This window comes from Hakea prostrata, chromosome 5 (genome assembly GCF_041222555.1).
Source record: "Hakea prostrata isolate BN-2017 chromosome 5, UWA_Hpros_2, whole genome shotgun sequence".
Taxonomy (NCBI): domain Eukaryota; kingdom Viridiplantae; phylum Streptophyta; class Magnoliopsida; order Proteales; family Proteaceae; genus Hakea; species Hakea prostrata.
Window position 1 is genome coordinate 13,893,500 of NC_142604.1, and position 22,365 is coordinate 13,915,864.

At 36.4% G+C, this 22,365-nt stretch overlaps 1 protein-coding gene across 1 annotated transcript; it reads right to left on the reverse strand.

The window, feature by feature from the left end:
• Positions 1-329: 329 nt before the first annotated feature.
• HK1 (histidine kinase 1) lies at positions 330-13,048 on the reverse strand. The gene is made up of 13 exons (XM_089155175.1): positions 12,646-13,048; positions 10,531-10,773; positions 9,613-10,407; positions 9,123-9,370; positions 6,517-6,676; positions 5,790-5,916; positions 5,562-5,651; positions 3,728-3,922; positions 3,574-3,643; positions 3,103-3,145; positions 2,499-2,639; positions 798-1,943; positions 330-545 (listed from the first exon to the last, which is right to left on the reverse strand). The coding sequence occupies exons 1-13, from the start codon at positions 12,964-12,966 to the stop codon at positions 330-332; spliced, it is 3,795 nt and encodes a 1,264-aa protein (XP_089011301.1). The 5' UTR covers positions 12,967-13,048.
• Between the last annotated feature and the right edge of the window lie 9,317 nt (positions 13,049-22,365).

Below are 22,365 nucleotides of genomic sequence, written 5' to 3' on the forward strand. Positions count from 1 at the left end.
GGGGGGAGAGGGGATTTGTATTAAGACTATCATTTCTAACAAGATTCTTTTTTCCAATTAAATGTAGTTGCTATTTCTTTAGTTGGGCAGGAGTATGGGAATGCTTTTTGTCCATTTGCATGTAATGGTAAATGGATAGACATTATTGTGCTATTATATACAGAGAGCATACTTGTGTCCTTATCCGACATTACATGGTACTGTGAAAATCACTTTGAGCAACGTAGAGTAAGAAAACATACTATAGGCTAGTATTGCATGTAAAGGATATCCAAACATTTAGCTGACAAATTTGTTAGCTGGCAAATGTGTGGAAGTCACACAAAAGATTAAGCCATCCTTTTTGTTAGTGACAAAATAGTGGAAATCATTAGCTTGCAGTCTATTGGCTTTGTAAGATATGCATCCATACCAACCTCCAAGCATTTGGCTTCATCTGATGACATGGCATGGGCTGTCAATGCAACAATGGGGATGTGTGAGCCAGTCCCTGCCTCCAAGTTCCTTATAGCTTTTGTTGCTTCATAGCCGTCCATCTTTGGCATCTGCAGTTGTCATGAAAATAGTTGAGGTTTAGAAGCTGCACTTCATAATCCAATTTTCTATGTTAATTGGAGAATTTTCTTTAAATATATTCGATTACTTTTTTTTTGGTTGAAGTAATCTATTCAATTACTATATGCTGGAATTGGTTACAAAGAACTTGAGGCTTTTACTGTAAAATTATGCGATGTAGCAAAATATAGCTACAAGCATTAATATAATGTGGTCTTGAGTTGTGTTTTCTACTTGCTTACTTGACAGTCCATGAGAATCAGATCAAATGGCGGGCATTCCTGCAGCTGTGTTTGAAACCCAGTTTTGCCATCCCAAAAGGGAGATTCACTGCTTCCATGCTTCTCTGCATCAAGCATGTATCTTAGAGCATGCACAGCCTGCTGTCCATCTCCTACGGCCACCACAGAGGCACCCATTTTTTGCAGCATTATTGTTGCTACTCTCTGTAATACTGGGGTGTCTTCTGCAAGCAATATGCACACGCCTTTTAGGGATTTCTGCCCATCAATGGCCTTGGTTGAATCTCTATGATTTTTTTCACTCCATCTTGAACTTTCGACTTCTAGTTTGGGTAATCCTGGTGCCTTTGTGTTGCATGTTGATGTACATGTTGAGTCTTCATTATCACAAGAATTTTGCCAAATTTGAAGTGGCAATTCAATATTTCTATTTTTTGAGTAGTTCTGACTGAAGTTGGATTGTCTATGGTTCAGAGTCTTGTGATCTTGGGCTACAATTTCCTCTCCTGGTGTTTGTCCAATTTGAAGTACTCCTCTTCTGGAATTGGAACTTCCTGTTTCAAACGTTTCTGAATCATCTGAACTGGCAACATCAAAGTGAATAGGGTCAATTTCAAGGCATTCATGCAAATCACCTTGTGGAGCTCTTGAAGCATCTGGACCTTCTTGTTGCAATTCAAAATCCCATTCTTTTATGACAGCTTCCAAAATATGCACCATTTTTGCTTTATATAGCGGCTTTAGCATCATCAAATGTCCTTTCCTTTGTAGCTCCATCTTAACAGCATTGGAGGTGTCATGGTTTAGTATCCATGCAAACTTTGCTTTTCCATGATATTTGTCAAGGAACTTAATCTGCTCTTTCCATATATCTGTGCTTAGGTCTAGAAGCCCAACATCTACTACTATGATAATCCTTGAACTCCTAGCGCTCTGTGTCTTTAACTCTTCATATCTGCATGTTTCACTTGTTGGACAATGTGTCATAAAGCCATTCCTGGGGGTTGTGCCACTGGATTGAAAGACCTCCTGAATAATTTGTGTTAGTTCATTCCATTCAGATGCTTCCCATGTGCGCACTCGGTTTTTTCTTAACCACTGGGACATGATCGCTCTACCCATATTGGCACTAAGTGCAAGCAAGACCTGCATTCAGATATATTTTAGTTATTTTTCTTCCATCCCTTCTCCCAGGAAAGGAACATAAAAGGATTTTCATAATTTTGACAGTATGGCAGACAACAAGTGAACCTGAATTTGACCAGAACTGCTCACCCCCCTCCCCAAAAAAAAAAAAAAAAGTAAAAGGGGAAGTTAGAAACGTAATATGGAAGATGATGAGTAAACCTGAATTTGACCAGAACTGGCTGTGTTTTTATGGGCATGTCCAATATGCAGTTCTTCATTTTCTTGTCAAAATATTGGACAAACTGATGTAAAAAAGTAAATAAATTCAAATGTGCATGACATTACTAGGACAGTCCATGATTATTTTAGAGCTTCGAAAACTTGCATGTCCAATCTTGGACTAAAGACTTTTTATTCCCAAATATATTTGCCAGAAGAAAAGAAAAACAGGGGGCAAACTTAGTGTCCAATTGCTAAAGCAATCTGGACTCTTACAGTCCATGATTATTTTAGAGTACCTAATGTTGCAAGTAAGGATGCTTGAAATCTACAACGGTAAGAGTTTTTGTTCACCATTAAGCCATGCTTGGAGAAGTCGATTGGACACTGTTGTCTTATGCCATCTACAGGTGTACTGAGGACCAAATATAGCTGCATCAGGGTCCCGGGGTTATTCTTCTTTACAACTTTGATTTCTCCACCCATCTTGTTAACCTAAAATAGACCAACTTATCATAAGTAAGTAGGAGAAGACTGAGAATAAGTGAAAAAGGAGCACATAGCAGTGCAACAAAGAAAGTTGACAAATATGAATCATCTTTTGGTTGATTAGCTAAAGGTTTGTTGTTGTCTCAGTATGGTTGTTAGCATTGGATCAGATAAGTGAAAAATGATGCAATAGTAGAAATTTATCATCATGAAAAAGCTGTAAAATTGAGTCATGGCCTAAACTTTATAGATTGGATTATCATGACAATTCTATCCAACTAACTTTGTGCTTGAAAGCTTCCTCCAAAAGTGGCGTTCAGGATCCATTATCCTGAATGCCAACTCAATAATATGTAACCGTCAATGCAAGAATGCTGTCAAGGGAGTTATATTTCAATTCTATGGTTTTTCTTTTCAGAAGTTCAGTGCTTGTCTTGGTGATGACTATTACTTGAAACATTTAACTCACCAAGGTGCGTACAATACATAGGCCAAGACCAGTCCCTCCATATCTGAAAGCAGCAAAATGTGTCAGAATATAACTCCTATTTTTCTAAAGAATATTTAGACAATAAATCTGAGAGTTTTACAATTTATTTCATAAGCCATACTAAGTTATAATTTAAAAAAATCCTGATGCTAATTATGGCAGTCCAACAAGATGGATGATCATGAGTTGGACCATGTCATCAGTTAGCCACAGTCTGCGTGACCCTGCACATGGCTCAAAAGTTCTGTCAACAAGGAGTTCCAACCACATTATAGGGCTGGTCACAATACTGGGCTTATCTGATGGCACAACATTCAATCCAGGAGCTTGTCCATCGATTGGATGGTCAAGATCTGTCAAGACTGTACATTTTCTAGGCTTGGATGAATTCCTTTTTTTGCATAAATAATATGCTAGTGAGGGGCTTCAAAGCTTATTTTATTTACTTACGTTCGGGTGGTTGAAGGATCAGCTTGCTCAAAGCTTTCAAACACTGAATCCCATTTGCTTGGATCAATTCCTACAGAACAAGGCAATTTGTCATGAAGCATTATGCGAAATAGTTGTAAATTATCTAGGTGCTTGGAAAAAGTAATTTCCATACCACAGCCTGTATCATCCACTTCAAACCAAAGAACAATTCTGCTATCTTTCTTGGAGGTTCTCATCTCATGGTTTGCATGTTGCTTCGACTTTGTTTTGAGCACAGAAGATGATTCCTTCCGATCAAGGGGCAACTTCATGGTGTCACTAAATGTACTGGGTCTCTCACACCATCCTCGCAGTATGATGTGACCAGCTGTAAGCCATTTAAAACTGTAAACTCAGCAATCTAACTTTAATTTTATAGCAAGCAGGTACTAATTCTACTGCTGGGGATCTCTATGCATTCTCACTGATATATCATTTCTATATTCTGTAGATTCTTAATTGGCATAATACTTGCATATTTACAGTTGCATTCTTCTCTTCTTATTTTTTCTGTTTGGGTAACTGGCAAGTTGTGCAAGCATATCCTGCTAATATTTTCTTTTTAAAATTGAGCATTGTAGTTGTTCTGTAAGGCATATCCTGTGCATGAGGCTCCCACCAATGCAGGGTGGTCATGATGTACGCAGCCCTACCCAACAATAAGGAGAGGTTGTTTCTTGACTTGAGCCCACGAGGCCACAAGCACTAAATAGCAATGGAAAAAGCTTACTGTTGCACCATGCGAAAAAAAAAAGACGTATGAAACAGTTTATGGATATTAAGGAAAGGAAAGGCTGTTAAAAAAACTTAAAATCTCGAATTAACAATTCATTACATGGTGATGTATAAAACAAAAATTTAAATAGAAGGGGAAGACAAGGCTGTAAATGCTTACATCACAGTCACAATTCACAATACAGTGATGTATAATACAAGGTTTTAAATATAAATGGAAAAAGGCTGTTAAGAAACTTAAATCAAAATCTTGTTTGTTTAATTGATTCAATCCATTTGACTCAAATTCACACAATTGGATTTGAGTGTTTAACAAATAAAAGATCTGATCCCATGATTCACAATGTACAAGGTTCACGCAAGTTTACCAATGAATAGTTAGTAAATAGAATACATTGAAATAAAAGAGAATACATTAAATAAAAACAGTTCACATAAATTAAGAAATCAATTCCCCCCCCCCCCCCCCAAAAAAAAAAAAAAAAAAAAAAAGGGGGGGGAGCATATTGCTACCAAGGCTTTGCTTGGGACACTGAAGCAACGCGTTTGGCTATTAAAAACAAAATAATTGGTTTCTTTGCCCTCAAAAAAACTACTTTGTTGCTCTATGCATGACTCATTTGAGCTGTAGTGTGCTTTTCTTTCTGTTCTTTTGTAGTTCATATAGTAGTAGTTTAGTGTTGCATCCTAGGAAACCCTTAATTGTGTCTCTATGTGCCTATCCCAAACTAATAATTATTCTCAATCAAACATAATTGATTGCAATTCTGTAATTTCTAGAACACTTCTGGACCTTTTACGAAAGGATGAAATAGGCTCTGCAATGAATAGATAATTAATTGTGGAGCGAGGGCTTTTCTGAAAGATTCTAGAACTGGAGGGAAGTATTTGTAATATTAAAGTTATATAGAGTTAAGTTTTCCAAAGATGTATGACAGCCATTGATGGGTTCTTAAGAAATAAAAATGAAGTTGCATATTTTGAATCTGAGTTGCAATTGATCTTATTCAATATATATATAACAAAGGGCAAGTCAGGTGCTGAAGGCTTCTGTGCAAGCAGAGTCCCGAAGGGGCAATTTTCCTGTTGCTGCCTTACCCCAGCACATTTTGCTGATAGACTGTTTTGATAATATATTTATGCATGCATATATTCATAGTTCTTCTTCTTCCTAATAAAATAGGGATTCCTTAAATTATATCTATTTTACTTGTTGGGTTTGTCTCACTTACATGTTGTAAACTTGATAGAATTGCTAATGAGATTTGTAAATATTTGAACCACTCTCGCAGAGTCTCCCAGGACAACTTTTGGCATATCATCTACAAATAGAAGGAAATTTTCTAATTAGAATAAACGGCTTTGCAAGAAATAATAGAGACTGTTTAAGGCCTAAAATTTTCCTTGTATTTTATGCTGCTGTTTCAACAGATCTTCAAATGATGAAAAAGACAGCATACCAGACAGGTCTAGAACAGTCTCCACATTGTGGTTTATGCGCTGCGCAGAGAACATATCCACAAGTCCTTCAAGTTCCCTCCCCAAGTCAAATTCAGCTTCTTCTAGTACTAGTTTTCCAGATTCGACCTGCAATCATTTTTGAAAAAAGTGATTTTCATGGCAATTGTAATTATTTCTAAGAGAATTTGCTCCATATTGGTAGTTTCTTTTGCAACTTTTAAATGAGTTGACATAATTGACAATAAAACCTGAATAGTGGTGGAGGTATAACTTTCAAAGTTATCTCATTTCTATTCTGAGGATGATTTTTCCAAATGATCCACTGCTTTCATATCATTTAGAAATTGCCTTAATTCCTATTCTCATTGATCTGGTGAAGTCTCTAAACCCATTCGAGAAGTTCCTTATGCAACTTCTGTCATCACTTCTTCCCTTGATTACATCACACTCTCTCTCCCCTTGCATGTCTCTCTCTATGTGTGTGTTTGTTTGTTTTTCTCACTAGAGAAATGCTAATTCATCGTGTGTTTTAAGTGAAAACCCTGCTGGTCATTGGTTTGCATGCACAGCACTAGCCTTCCCTGGTGTTTCTGATGTATGGGAAAAAAGCAGGGTGGAGTACAATCTAAAACAAGAAATCACTTAATCCACTGGCAGGAAAGGTCTTAAAATAGCATGCTTTTACCAGAAGAATGTCCAGAAACAAAAAATTTAGTTCTTTCTCACCTTGCTGAGGTCCAAAATGTTATTGAGAAGCCCTAGTAGTGCATTTGAGCATTTGCGTATCTGGGTTACTGTTGCATATTGCTCATTTGTCAGACAGTCATCACATACAAGAATGTCCAGCAGCCCAATTACTGCAGCCATAGGTGTTCGCAACTCATGACTGTAATATAATATACAAGAATAAATGTATGTTCTCAGTATATGTCTGAGCATAGAACAGAGAAAGGGATTTAACAAAGTTATTTAGAAAGATCTTCTGCTATCAAGTAAGAATTAATTCCAGAAAGTAAGATATCAATCCAGAATTTTTTTGCTCAGTTGATTTTTATGTCTCTTCTACCTGCAATGTGATAGTAGGAAAAGGTTGCTGTTGGGTCCTCTGAGTCATTATTTATTGTATATTTAACAGAGTTTATGTTTGGATAAATAACTTATAATTGTATATTTGACAGTATTTGTGTTTAACAATAAAAAAGAAAAAGAAAAATTGCCTTCCTTTTCACTTCAGGTAGAAATGTTATTCTTATCAATTGTTAGATTCAGATTGGGAAAGAAGGAATGTCAGGAATGCATACGAATTTCTCAGATCCAGAGATCTATTAGGTGATTATAGGACATTTGGACTCCTCAAGGATCGAAACTTAGCATAGAAGAAATAAAGAACCTATTGAATGCTAAGCTCAATCCAGGCTATGGGTATAATTAGGAGATTACAAAACTGAAACACCCATGGAGATCCCAAGGGAACAGGTAAATATGCACTTACAGTCACAAGGGAATTATATGTATATATTTCCACCAAAAAATAAAAGGCTTTGAGCTTTAGAACTATTATAAGTTGGCTTATTAAATACAGAACTTTGTTATAATGTAAACTTTTTCTCGTCCTTCTCTTTTAAAGTACATACTTACTGCTGGTTTTAGCGTCCATATTTTGTTTCTTCTGTTTCATATCATTCTATTTTCCTGGTATACACAACATAGTCCTCAGTGGTTCTTCTATCCGTATAAGATCCACTGAGAAAGATCAGTCTTAGGAGTCCATAATCATATTTCAAGACACACCTAAATATGATTTAGTACACTACTGAATTCTAGTACCTGACAAAAATCAGATCCCATCTACATGGATAACAAAATGTTGGCATCTCAGTACCCATTGTGTTAATATCATTAACACAATATTGGGAGCTTAGTATCAGTTGCATCTTAGTTGGGACAAGGCTTATTGTTGTTGTTGTTGTTGTTGTAGTATCAGTTGCATCTTCATTGTCAGCATTGCTTATTCGTTTTCTGCAATCTTTTGTGTGAATAATGCTCCAAAGTTCCTTTTCTGCTTGGGTTATCATGAAACATCATATGGCTATAATCACGGTTTTAAATCAACGAACTGGGGAGGGAACCAGTCCCTGCTGATTCTGATCTGGATCAGACTGGAATCAGCCAGAATGGGTCCTAAGAACCCTTGAATCGGCCTTTACCTATCAAAACTCTCTAATTATAGGGTTTCTTGGACTGAATTGGCCATGTTAGAGTGACTGCGATTGGAATCGATCATGGCTGATTCTGATCTGAATCAGTCAATTTCTGATCTGATTGCTGATTTTTGAAATGATGGCCATTGATTCATATTATAGTTTATCTTCAAATTCAAGTTTCAAAGCACTAGTGGCATGTATTTAAGTAGTAGATCAGTGACTTGATTGATCCTGAACCTTGGTTTATTGATTTGAGATATATCAGTAACTTAGGAGAAAATAAAACATAGTTAGAGCTTGGAAATTAATCTACTCAGGTGAGAGAACATGAGTTGCTGCAAGAGAAGAAGAGGTGAGTTCAGGGGATCGATATTGTGTGAGAATGATTTCACCCACACATATTCCATTCACTAATTAAGTTCAAAAAAATTTAACCAACAACCCTAGGGAGGTAAAGAAATAAGGAAAACTACAACTTAACCTGTCATAATAAGCCAATGACAAATGTACCCCTACAGACACATAAACTCAAGCAACCCTAGGTGCAACATGAGTTCTATGTCATTCTTATCCTGCAGTGTACCTTCTCATTGGATCCAACTGGTGCAGACTACAGAGTACTAATTTACAGATACAGAAAGAAAGAAAGAAAAAAAGGCTGTTTATTAATGGAATGACTAAAATATCTTATTACAATGAAAATGGCATTACTAAAACTTATGAAGACACAAATAATTAATCATAAAATATATCATTACTGGCCATATCATAACCTACCAATCTTATCTACTCTTTCATCTTTTTTTGTTCTGAAATTTATGTACTGAAAAAATTATATAACTTCAGCAACACCAGAATATTCCTTTAGTCAAAGTAACCTCTCCTATTTGAATGCAGAAACATCTTTATGTTAGAAATTTATCAAATAACACCTCTGAGAGTGGGAAATCATAAAAAATAAAATAAAATAAAAGGATAAACAGTGAATGGTTTCTTCATAGTTCAACATTGAGATTTTTCAAAAATTAATAACAGAATTTTTGGAGGGTATTGTGTTAAAGTGTTCATACAGTAACTATAAACTTATATGGACAAACAAAAATTAAAATCTGGAGTTGATTTAATCACCTCATGTTAGCTAAGAACTGGCTTTTGTAGTTGCTTGATGCTTCTGCCCGTCTTCTTGCATCGAGATGACTTATCAGTTCTGCTCTTAGTTTCATTTCTTTTGATACTCCGTTTGTCAAGATCAAAATGCAAAGACAGCCAACGACAAGAATACAAACAGATGCAGATATCAACGTCACCAATGTCTTAAAGGCCCTTTCATCCACCTTTCCCATTATATAATGTCGTGGAATGATGATAACCCCAACCTGTGCAGTCTTATTTGTTACCATATCTTCATAAATGATAGTTAAGTCAATGCTAAGATGGACAAATTCATAGAGGAAATAAAATAAGATATATAGGCAGTGAAACTTCTAATGGTGATGCTAAATATCCTAATATAGCAACTGCAAAACTCAGTCCCATTTCTCTTGTTACCAGAGTAGATTCTTCCAAAAAAAGGGCCTTGAGTTTAAGAAATAAGAAACTTTAATGCATTTAACCTCACCATCGGAAGTCTCTTTAATTTTAAGAAGAACGAATCTATATAATATTTCTGGTGACCAAGCTTGATATTCTCAACATGGACCTCGTCATGATTTGGGTAGAAGTTGTTGCCATAGGTGCTTTGCAGCCACTCAGCTCCCGATCTTATAACATGATCTTCTGAATCGACAGCCTTCATAAGCTCAGGTCCTGTGGTTGAATTCCTCAAAAGAGGCGCATTGGTTGAAGTGGCAAGGAGGTATCCTTCCTGAGAAGTCAAGTACATATAACCACTGTGGAATTCCACCAGTTCTCTCATCAGCTGCCCTACACTGTAAAGTGCTGTAGTCACACCAACAACTGCCACTATACTTCGGTTGGAAGAGTCCCAGACTGGCAATGCCGCTGAAAGCAATGGTGAATCTATAAATTTGCTCACTGCTACATGCCATGAAGCTACACCATCAGGTACTTCTGACAGACCCGCTATATTAATTAGGTCATCTGGTGGGATTGGTCTTGGTATCCCTGTGCTCTCACCAGAAATAGGATCAAGTGGTTCACGATACCAAATAGCAGAAACATTTCCATTTGCAGATGTGTCATTCCAACCATGATCTGTTGATAGATCATTGAGCATCGGTGTTCCAGTAATGGAAGCATTTACAAGGTCAGAATAGATATAGAATGTGTTGTTACTTCTGTGGTCTCTGTGAAAAGCCTGAACAAAGCCATTTCTATAACTTATAGTTATAGCATTAAGGGCTTTTCGACTGGCAAAGAGTGCCCAAGTTACATTCCTCATTACTTCATACATCTGCTAAGAATTGAAGGCACATTTCAGTGAAAAAATATATAATGATAAGATAGTTCATAATATTCTGAGGTAGAATGTCCAAAAATGAAATGAAATAATAAGCATAACCAAGTCAGGAGCAACCTCATTTTGTTGTGGTTGGGTCACTGTTTCGTTATACCGTCTGATTACATATTCAGACAGCTTAACCTGTGCGTTGGTTATTTCTGTAGTGGAATTCAAGATGTTCCACATCCGCAATATGGGGCGTTGCAGAAGTTCAAAACGAAGGCCATATGCTAAGCTGTTTATTGATTTTGTGGTATAGACTGTTGTAAAATGCCATGTCAATAAGGTTAGCATTCCAATTAAAATGGCTAGCATGACCTGCATCAGTAAACAGAAATGAAAGACACGAGAAAATGGATTAGTCCTAAGAATAGGAAATAATATCCCAGCTTTAGAGAATCCTGTTGATAAAATGATAAATTCTTCTTTAGGGAAAAGAAAAAAAAAGAGAAAAAAGAAGAAGAAGAAGAAGAATGTAAATGGAGTTTGGCAAGAACTTGTACTAGTTTATTAGAAAATGTAATACTGTTGCACCAATGAAACTGGAGAATGAGGAAACATGGAAGCAATGAGACAAAATGTTGAACAAGATAGATCCAAACACAATAAAGAAAATGCTTAATATTTCATTAAGCAGAATCTTTGACCAATATTCATTGGGTTAATACACACTTTAAAGTAAGAGTATGTATACAACCAAATTTCAGTCTCTGACATGATAAACAAATGCAACTCCACCAGATGGTCCTTAAGGTCATAAGAGAAAAAAGAAAATATGTTGATAGCATCCATGGTCTCAATAATTTTTGCTGGGTAAGTTTTTGCACTGGTCACAAGCTACTCTACTAGGTGTAATACCTGCATGTATGCTTTAATATGACAACCTAAACTTATGTAGTTGCTATCATCGATGTTTGCAATTGAAATTATGAGATTATGTCCAGTCATGTTGCCATAGACATTACATATTACAGGTCTGTCAAATCATGCAAACCCTTGCTTCTATACTTCATGGTTTTCACTTCTATTTTTGGTGTATTCATTGTACCATCTTGTTTCCCACCTTCCCTATTACACGACGCAACTATTTTTCTACCATGTTCAACTTAAAGAATAAACTGCCCACAACTTTGGTTTGTTCTTAACTTCTTAATTTCCTAAAGGTAATGATATCTTTCCATCTGTAAACTCAACTCTAGTGAAGGTATGTTATGTTGCTTATGCATCTATGTTTTTAATCCCATTGTACTAATATCTTTATTCTTGGATTGAATAGTTGATGACAGTAGGATGCTTGTAATTTATTTAGGTCCTAGTTAATTATTATGTGTGGTCTGTGGTATGTTGGATGACTTAAGGTAGCCTAATGCTAGTTCTTTTACTATATAATATACCATATATTTATGATGAAAAAAAGTGTACCCAACATACACTAAAAATGTCATTTAAAATGCCTTGACAACCTCGGAAGTGCCTTGGTGGGCGCCTTGTCGCCTCACGGGCTCAACTGGCCTAAACTGCCTCACATCGATTCGTCGCCGTGACAACTATGCTAACAAGATCAATGCAAATAACCCTGAAATTTTGCAGAAGGAATAGAATCACTAAGCTACTTAAAAACTAGTTGCTTAGATGACTTTAAAATGCATATGGCTTTATGCATGACTACAGAACAACTGGATTTCTGGATTCAGGTACATTAGGATGGGACCAACTTCAGCCTCAGTATTTGCAAAACCAGCGAATCAGCATTGGTCCAACCGTTTTGAGGGAGAATTGTTTGTGTGGTGAAGTTGTAAAGCGTTGCATCTGTATTTCATTTTTTAGAGTTCTATCTGTTTTTTATCAGTATTATTGGTCCTTACTCTTCTTCCTTTTTTTCTCCTCAAAGTCTGATTATCAGAGTTTACCTTCAAATCCATCTGCTCTGTATCTACTATCGACTTATAAAGGTAAGTGCAAACTATTCAGTAAATAGTAGCTGGTGATCTCATTGAATGTGCATATATAATATCAACTTTATAAAGATAAAGAATCATGTATTGTTACTTAACAGAATAGTGATAATCATAATAAGAATCAGGTTCAGGTCAAATAGAATCTTGAATATGTTGTCATCATGTTCATTGGAAACTTGATGAACTTGGTCCTTTTATATGCTAATAGAACACTTTCTAAATTATCACGTACCATGATAGCAAGACGGGCAACGAAGACACTATAGTATGAAGAGAGACATTGAGCACTTGGGTATGGGAACTCATCTTCCTGGACCTCCCCTTTCCGAATCCTACACGGAGAGAGATTCTTGCTTTCATTGGAGATACAACCACCTAATCGGTTACAGAATCTTCTGAGACAAAACTCTGTTGGTGTATGTTGAGATGATGATGCTCCAAAACTTACTGAAGGAGCCCTTTCTGTGTTATTTGCCATAGATTCTTCTGAACCTTCAAAAATTGTAAAGCAGGTACTTGGAAGCACAGAAGTTAAAGAAGATGTTGAATGCATATGAATGTTCCTGTGTGGGTATTTACTTGCTATGACATGTCATTTCCCACTTTTTGGAAGTAGTTGTTTCTCCATTGCCACCTTTCTGTCATGTCCATTTCCACACCCCCCCCCCCCTGTTTCCCCACCATTCTTTTTCTAATAACCTCATTAAATATGATCGTTGGAGTGGTCCATGGGGATTTTATCTTTGAATTGTTTTGACATTGAAAAAGGAAGCAGAGGCACCAAATCATCAATAACCAAGTTGACATGATTTTATGGTGGTTTCTCTTAAGGATTGATGTGATTCGAGAGCGAATGGGATAAGTACAGATGAAGATCTGTGCATCAGCAAGAAAACCAGATTTGTTATTTGTTTATATATTCCTTCTTCTTTTGTCCTAATCATTCCTCCATGAGAGCTTCAGTGGTGAATTTTTCCAAGTGGACCAAACCAATTTACCCAGGAACTGTGTCCTTGGAAGGGTTTGATGGTAAATATGGCTACCATGACTTAATAGAGAAGCAAAAGTGGCAGTGATGTCTGGCTAATTACTTGGTGAGTTCAGTTACACTTGCATGCAAACAAATATAAATTCTCTGGGAAGTTGCATGCATGAAATGCAGCAACCTGGGTAGGGCTTTTTTATATCAATTATTATTCTTATTTTTTGACATTTTTCATTATTTTAATGTGTTGTGTATCTATTTTAAATCTTATCTTTATTTAAAAGAATAGAAAATTCCCCAAAATCCATAGTAGACTTTTTGTCTATGGATTCTTGGTCGAAACTCATTTTATTCGTTTTTGGGCAAACCACTGAAAATTGAAATGCAAATTGTGGGTGTAATAGTAAAGATATATTTTTTTTAATTAAAATTTGATTGTTTCTCCATTTTCTCACCCTCAAACCCTAACGATCGTTTCTTAGTTTTCTTTCTTGTTTTTCATCGATTTTGTTTTATTCTGTCAAATCATACTTATTTTTTATTCTATAATTTATTCTAGACAAAAATCATCTAACTATTTTTCATTTCTTATATTTAGAGAATGAAAATTGATACCAAAAAGACTTTAGTTGTAGATAATAAGACCTCATTCTAATTAAAAGGCTCCAATATTGATTGTTATAATTAGAAAAAACTGCCAAAGAATTCAAAGATTTTATATTAATCAGATTTAACTGAACATTAAAATTCAAATATTAGAGTGGTCAAACATTTAATCAATGAAAATACATGATTCTTGCAACTAAATAATTGAATCATACCAAACTGTTGTGCATATCACTGTAATAATTTTCTTATTAGGACACCTTCTGTGGATTAGCCACCATAATTGGCTTTTCTCTCGCTTGATGTAATATAATGCCACTTCTACAACTTGGATTGGATGTTTTAATGGGCTGCTTCAAGATCTATTAAAAGTTTCATTTGATTAATTTAAAAAAAAAAACTCCAATCAAGATTCGTATTGGAATTAATAATGTTAAGATCCGTATTGGAATTAATAATGTTAAGATCCGTATTGGAATTAACAATGTTATTATGAACTGTAAAGTAAACCATTCGTACTGATACTGTTATAGATAATAATAACTATATTGGAGTGCATCCATCGCCATTGATGGTGGTTTACCTTTGTCATGGTTTGGATCAGAAATGGGAAAATGTCACAAGTTCATATTAAGATGACTGTGTCTGATACTATCGATAATCATTGATACCAAATCATATATCATAGGACTGTAACAGGGATGAGTTGGGTCGAGTTTTTTCAAACCCAATCTCAGCCCTACATGTTTATAGGTAAGCTTATTCTCGCCCTGATCCTAATTCAAAACTTAAAATCATTGTCTTTGACCTGAAGCCCTAACGGCCCTGCCTGTCATTTTCTGCCTTGATTGGGATGCGATGGGATGGGTTGGCCTTGAAAATTTATCCGTTTTAGTGTTGATGTCAATATCATGCACTAAAACCATGACTGCTTCTTAATTTACAACTTGTCACCCACAACACAACCCAACAAGATGAAATCGAAGTCAGCCTAAACTATGATGCAACTACAGAGATCTGTTTGCTGAAGATAACCTAGACTAGATTAAGAGTGCTACTTCCACTAATTGAGAGAAAATACTATTCAAGAGGTGTAAAAGAACTTATTGCCATAATCTATGTATGAGTTTTCTGGTAAGATTCTGAGGAAAATTGAGTTGTCTTAAAGAAAGAGGTTTTAGTGGAAAATTAAAGGTCAACAAGTGGAATTCAGTGGGAAAACATTGGTAAACATTGCTAGGATCGAAACTTCCAAAGCATGGAGGAGTAAATTAAAGGTATCAGATCTGTATGGATGAGTATAACACAAGAAGTGAAGAAGGTATCTGAAAGAGGAAGTGAGTGGAAGTGTGCATGGAATATGGATACGCCAGGGATCATCATGAGTTGGATTCCATTGTGATTGAGTTGCTTAATTATTTATTTATTTATTAATACCTCCTTATGATAATTATGGGCCTTAAAATTCTATTCTACCTAACTCACCTTCATGCTGGTCGAATAGGGTTGGTGAAGCATGAGTTACTTTTTCAGTCCTCAGACTTCAAATTCTGGATCAGAAAAGGCAAACAAAGACAAAGAGGCCTCCATTCAAAACACTTCCCTCAAGGATCCTTTACCACTAGGCTAGAGGTTACTCTGTGCTATCCTAACACCTTTTTACCAGACAATAACATGAGCATCTTTGAATTTTAATAAGAAAATTTAGAGGAGGGCTCCCAATATACCCTACATCTAATATATGATAGAAAAGTATAAGGGAAACACAGACATTTTTCGAGTGTTGACTTATCAAGGTCTATGGAGTTAAATTTAAATTAGGTTTGGTTGGGATGTGTGGCTCTCCATTTTTGATCGCGTGTTTTTGGAATCTACACATGTACCCTTCCCTAAATCATATCCTCACGTTAGGGCCGTCGATCGGTCCGGGTCGGCCGGTTTGAAATGGTTGTACAAAAAAAATGTGCATGGTTTACAAAAACAGTTTCTTTTGCAATACAGTACTATAATAGTTTTGGATGTAGTATTGATGGTATATAATGTTTATACCATTTATATACCGAAACTGTATCATACCATTAAATAAATCGTTTTTGTAACAATACAGTACTATAATAGTTTTGGATGCAGTATTGATGGTATATAATGTTTTTTGACACCTCATAGTGCGATAACGACTTGTAAATGTAAATATGAAAGTGGAATGATACGGTTTTGGTATTGAGTATTGATTTTCTATACTATATCAAATACTATATCATTTGACTTCCTTTACCACACATTTAGGAGAAGGAGACACTTTGAACCCTAATAAGGTAGACTCCTCTTGAATGAATGGTGGTGTGGCATCAAGGTAGTGTTAACGAGATGGGTTAGTATTAGGGGTGTAAATGGATCGGATTCGGATAGTGGTAATATCATATATGTATCCCATTATATTCGGACGAATTCAGATAATATCCTATTGGTTTTCAGAAGGATTCAGTCGGATTCGGATGATAATTGGGCAATGATTTTCTTAAGTAGATTCTTCTAAATGAGCATGTATATAAGTCTTTCAACTACCTGTTGACATCTTTGTCATTTTATTTATGATGCTAGGTTTGAAATTTAAAGAATTTAGAAACTTTGGTAGTTATTTTATTAGAATATAAAAATACTCACATATCTCAAGTAAAAAAAATTATAAAATCAAGAAAAATAAATCCAAATAACTAACTTAATCGGATAATTTTATTGGACGGATAATAATCAATAAGAAAAGGGTACACCATATCCACATCCTGTAGTAATCGGACGGATTCGGATACCGCTAAATGGTGCGAATTCAAGAGCAGATTTCAGTTATCCATTTACACCCCTAGTTAGTATTAGTCAGTAGTGGAGTTTTTTTTCCTAAGGGGGGTAAAGTCACTATGTGGACTTATTAAGTGGAAGTGTTGATTTGTAGGCTAGGTTGAATGAAGTCTAATTCAGGAATAATCTCTTAATAGACATTGTGGGCTTCACCGCTTCAGTGATTCAACTTGAAATGTAAAAATTAGTGGGCTGGGCCGACTGGAGACGTTATCAACTTATAAGTTTTCAAGCCGTGGGCCTCACACCCTCTTGTCATGGGCCTAGATCGCACCATTCAAGTGAAAGTCCATAGTACATGCCCATAGAAGGGTTCACATGAAGCACGTCCAGTGGGCCTGACCCCTTCACCTGTTTAATGGATCTGGGCCTTAAGATCCAGCATGAAGATTGGGCTGCGCTCGCATTGTTAAGAAAGGTGGGCATGGGAAATCACCATCCCAGCCCAAAGTGGCTCAATTGAGGGCCGAATTTCTCAAACCCAAATCAATCTTTTGGAAGTCAAACCGGGTTCATTTAAACTATGAGGCCGGAATTGATACCTATGCATTTAGAGCAATAATGGTGGGTTGGACCGGTAAAACTTCTGTCGTTTTAGTGGGGTGGCCAGTGGGTGGGGCCGGGGGGTTAGGCTTGGAATGGTTGGACCAGTAATTGACAATTGTAGAAAGGACAGATGGGCCGGAATATTGAGTAGATAGAGATGTCGGTATCAGTGGGATACATACATAGCCCATCAACATGGCACATATCCAACATGTGAAGAATATCTAAAATGAAATGGACTAAATGGTTGACCCACCCATAAATCTACATATTCACCTTTTTAGTGTAAAAAGGTGAATCTCTAGATTCATGGAATCTAGAGATTTTTACAACCAAACAGATATAATTCTAAGATTCATGAATCCAGAGATTTGAAATCTCTAGATTTATGTATCCAAACAGGCCCTAAATGTATAACTTTTTTGAAATCTCTGGGATTTCACCCTTACCATAAATCTACAGATTCACGTTTTTAGTGTAAAAAGGTGAATCTCTAGATTTCATGAATCTATATATTTTTACAACCAAACGGGTATAATTCTCAAATTCATGAATCCAGAGATTTCAGATTTGAAATCTCTGAATTCATGTAACCAAACATGCCCTTAATAAATTTTTTTGTTACCCAAAAAAAAATAATGGATGACTTGAGTCAACTTAAATAGTATTAAAAATTTAGTTAACATTCTACTTATTTTAAACTAAAATTGAGTCAATCAGTTTTATGCTTGACCAACTATCACAAGTGTTATATGGAAGACTAAGCTATATGGAGAAAATGCATCTTTAAATAGTAAGGAAAAACATCACCCATTTGTTTGTTATCCTTCTTATGTACATGTTGTATTTAATTACAATTAGAAATAAAAAAAATATCGCCCTGTCGGCCTAGTGCAGTGAAAAGAAAGAAGTTTGTCAATCATTTCATATCCATCTAATGTTGGTGTGAACATATTACATATACTTATTAAAGTGCACGACCATGTGATTTTTCTATTACATTTCATCATTATGAGTCTACTGTTAATGATACGAGGTCTTAAGTTTAAACATAACCATCCATTTAGGGATAAGATTGGCATGCAAGTTGTGAAACTCTTTATCATAATTCACTATAGTTAAAGTTGTTATCTAAATTTCATGATTCTCATTGAGAAGTTAAAGTTTTTTTTCCTATCGAGAGTTAGCACAAGGCACTAACTCTCAATGGATCTGTCATTTCCCAAATTGCCCACTTCCTAACACTCCCCCTCAAGCTGGAGCATATATATTACTCATGCCCAGCTTGTTACAAATATAGGTAAACCCTTGTATTCCCTAGAGCTTTGGTGAACAAATCTACGAGTTGTTCTCCAGTCCTCACATGCTTGGGGGATATTATGCCTTGTAGTAACTTCTCACGAACAAAGTGGCAATCAACTTCAATATGCTTGCTACGTTCATGAGAAACTGGATTTGATGCTATATGAACCGCAACTTGATTATCACACCATAACTTCATTGGTGTGTCATCAATAATTCCTAATTCTTGGAGTAATTGTTTTATCCATACCATCTCACATGTTACCTGTGCCATAGCACGATACTCAGATTCTACGCTTGATCTTGCTACCACAATTTGTTTCGTACTCTTCCATGATACAAGATTTCATCCAACGAATGTGCAATAGCTTGTAGTCGATCTTCTATCAATAGGTGATCTAGCCCAATCAGCATTAGAGAATCCTTCAACATTTCTATGTCCATGATTAGTGTAAAGAAGTCCGCATCCTGGTGCTTTCTTAAGATACCTCATAATTCGTATAATTGCATCCCAGTGTGATGTTCGTGGGGCAGACAAAAATTGACTCACAACATTGACATGAAAGGCAATGTCAGGTCTAGTCACAGTCAGATAATTCAGCTTACCAACAAGCCTTCTGTACTTCTCTGGATCATCAAGAATGGTTCCATCTTCTAGCATTAACTTTAAGTTACATTCCATGGGAGTGTCTATGGGTTTTGATCCCAACATTCCTGTTTCAGAAAGCAAATCCAGTACATACTTCCGTTGAGATAAGAAAATGCCCCTTGTTGATTGGGCAACTTCAACTCCTAGAAAATACTTTAACTTGCCCAAGTCTTTGGTCTGAAATTTCTCTTGTAAATAGGTCTTTAACCTATCAATTCCTAAAGTGTCATTTCCTGTAATGACAATATCATCAACATAAACTACAAGAAAGATTTTGCCTGCATTAGAGTTTTTAAAGAATACAGAGTGATCACTTTCACAACGAGTCATCCCAAATTCTAATACAACAATAGTGAATCATCCAAACCATACTCAAGGTGACTGCTTGAGACCATATAATGATTTGTGGAGGCGACAAACCTTATTCTTCTCCCCCTGAGCAACAAACCCGGGTGATTGCTCCATATACACTTCCTCATGCAGATCTCCATGAAGGAAGGCATTCTTCACATCCAATTGAAACAATGGGCCACTGGTAGGTAGCGATAAGAGAGATTAAAATGCGGATGGAAGTAAGCTTGGCAATAGGCGAAAAAGTATCAAATAATCTACGCCATAAACTTGAGCATAGCCCTTGGCAACAAGACGAGCTTTCAAGAGAGCTAAAGAACCATCAGGATTAACTTTCACAGTGAATATCCACCTACAACCAATAGCTGTCTTTCCTGAGGGTAAAGGCACAAGATCCCAAGTCTGATTGTCTTCCAAGGCTTGTTATTCTTCGTTCATTGCACTGACCCACCCAGGATTAGACAAGGCTTGAAGAACATTCTTAGGAATAGGATAAGTCTCTATAGTAGATAGAGCAAGAGAGAACCAGTGTGATAAAGTAAAATATGAAATAAAGTTAGAGATGGGATACTGAAACAAGAACGAGTACCCTTTCGAATAGCAATGGGAATATCAAGGTCAGATTTGGCAGGAACGTCCGCAGGATCAACAGACGAAGTCGGCACAGAGGTAGAGACCGTAGGTGCAGAGGGGGGAGCCGGTGGTTTTGGACGGCGCATGTACACTTTGGTAATGTCTGCCAGAGGCGGAGGTGAAGGAACTATACCCTGTGGAAACACACTTTGAAAAATACATAGATCATCATTTAGGTCAGTTAAACTATGAGATTCAGTAGAAAAATGAGTGGACTCAAAAAATGACACATCTGCAGTAACAAAATATCTTCGTACAGAAGAATAACAACGATATCCCTTTTGAGTGCGAGAGTACCCCACAAAAATACACTTAAGTGCACGAGGATCAAGTTTAGAGATCCCTGAGCTATGATTACAAATGTAACATACACAACCAAATACGCGAGGAGGGAAAGTAAATAAGGGAGATGAAGGAAATAAGAGAGAATGAGGAATGCCACCTTTTAAGACAGATGAAGGCATCCTGTTAATAAGATAACAAGTAGTTGAAACTGCATCAGCCCAAATGAATTTAGGAACCTTCATCTCAAATAAGAGAGAACGGGTGACCTCCAATAAGTGTCTATTTTTTTCTTTCTGCAACCCCATTTTGTTGAGGAGTATCGACACAGGAGGATTGGTGAAGAATCCCATTAGAAGCCATAAATTTACAAAAAGGATCAGAGAAATATTCTTTGGCATTAACACTACGAAAAGTACGAATAGGAACACCAAATTGAGTACGAATTTCAATAACAAAATTGCAAAATATGTCGAATAATTTTGAACGATTTTTCATTAAATAAAGCCAAGTGACTCTTGAAAAGTCATCCACAAATGTAACAAAGTATCTGTAACCTAAAGTAGAACTAACATGACAAGGTCCCCACACATCAGAATGAACTAGAGAGAAAGGGTGGTCTGATCTGTTATTTATACGAGGAGGAAAACTCACACGATGAAGTTTTCCAAATTGACAAGACTCATAGTCCAACTTAGAAAGAGAATGAAAACTTTTATCAACCAATTTTAGGTTTTCCAAAGAGGGATACCCTAAATGACAATGTATTTGATGGGGGGATGGAAATACTAGAACAAGTAGTAGAGGATATCTCCTCAAATAGATACAACCCCCAGACATACGGCCTCTACCAAGCATCTTCTTCGTCGTAAGATCCTGAAATAAACAATATCCAGGAAAGAATTTCACCAAACTAAGGGTAAAGTAATGGATGGAGTGAGTTGAACTGTACCCACTCCTTTAACATTGATATGAGAGCCATCAGCAAGTGTAACCAAAGAGGATGATGGAACAAAAGAGGAAAATATACCTGTAGCCCCGGTCATATGATCAGAAGCTCCTAAATCAATGATCCATGGGCGAGATGTGGTTGAAAGGCAAGCAGTAGCATTACCTATCTGAACAAGGGTGGCAGCGGCTGATTGTGGTTGAGTGGCCTGAAACTAAGTGAAACGAATATAATCTTCCTCAGTCATCTTTACATTCTTACCCTCAAGATGAACTTTAGTAGTTGTAGACGTTGATTCAGAGGTGATGATTGCATTCGCCATGTGTGGGGGCTTCCCATGAAGCTTCCAACAGTATCGTTGAATATGTCCTAGACGACCTCAATGATGACAAATCTTAATTTGTCCTGTACTATCAGTAGAGTTGTGTGAACCTGGATATTTTCCAGTATTATTTCCTCGAGTTCGTCCTATATTCTGTCCACCAGGGGCCTGTTCTCCAGAAGTGCCTCGAGAAACTGTTGCCAAAGCTGAATTTTCTATAGAGTTATTGGTACTCTCCCTTGCAACACGAAGAACTCTTGAAAATGTGTCACTAATGTGGGTACATGATCACTACCAATAATCTGTGCTCTAACTGCCTCAGACTCCTTTCCAAGACCTCCCAAGAAACTCATAACAGCTAATTGCTCTCTTTGATTTTGCATACTTTTGACATTAGAGGAGATAGGTAGAATAGAGTTTAGTTCTTCATACATTATTTTAAAATTTGCAAAATATTGGGTAATATCTCTA

Excerpts from the sequence above, each read along its gene's own strand:
- HK1 (XM_089155175.1), bottom strand. The coding sequence starts at position 12,966 with ATGCATTCAACATCTTCTTTAACTTCTGTGCTTCCAAGTACCTGCTTT. Across the intron at positions 3,644-3,727 it reads AGTGGATGATACAGGCTGTG|GAATTGATCCAAGCAAATGG; the intron begins GTATGGAAATTA and ends CTTGTTCTGTAG. Across the intron at positions 546-797 it reads TGATTCTCATGGACTGTCAA|ATGCCAAAGATGGACGGCTA; the intron begins GTAAGCAAGTAG and ends TGACAACTGCAG.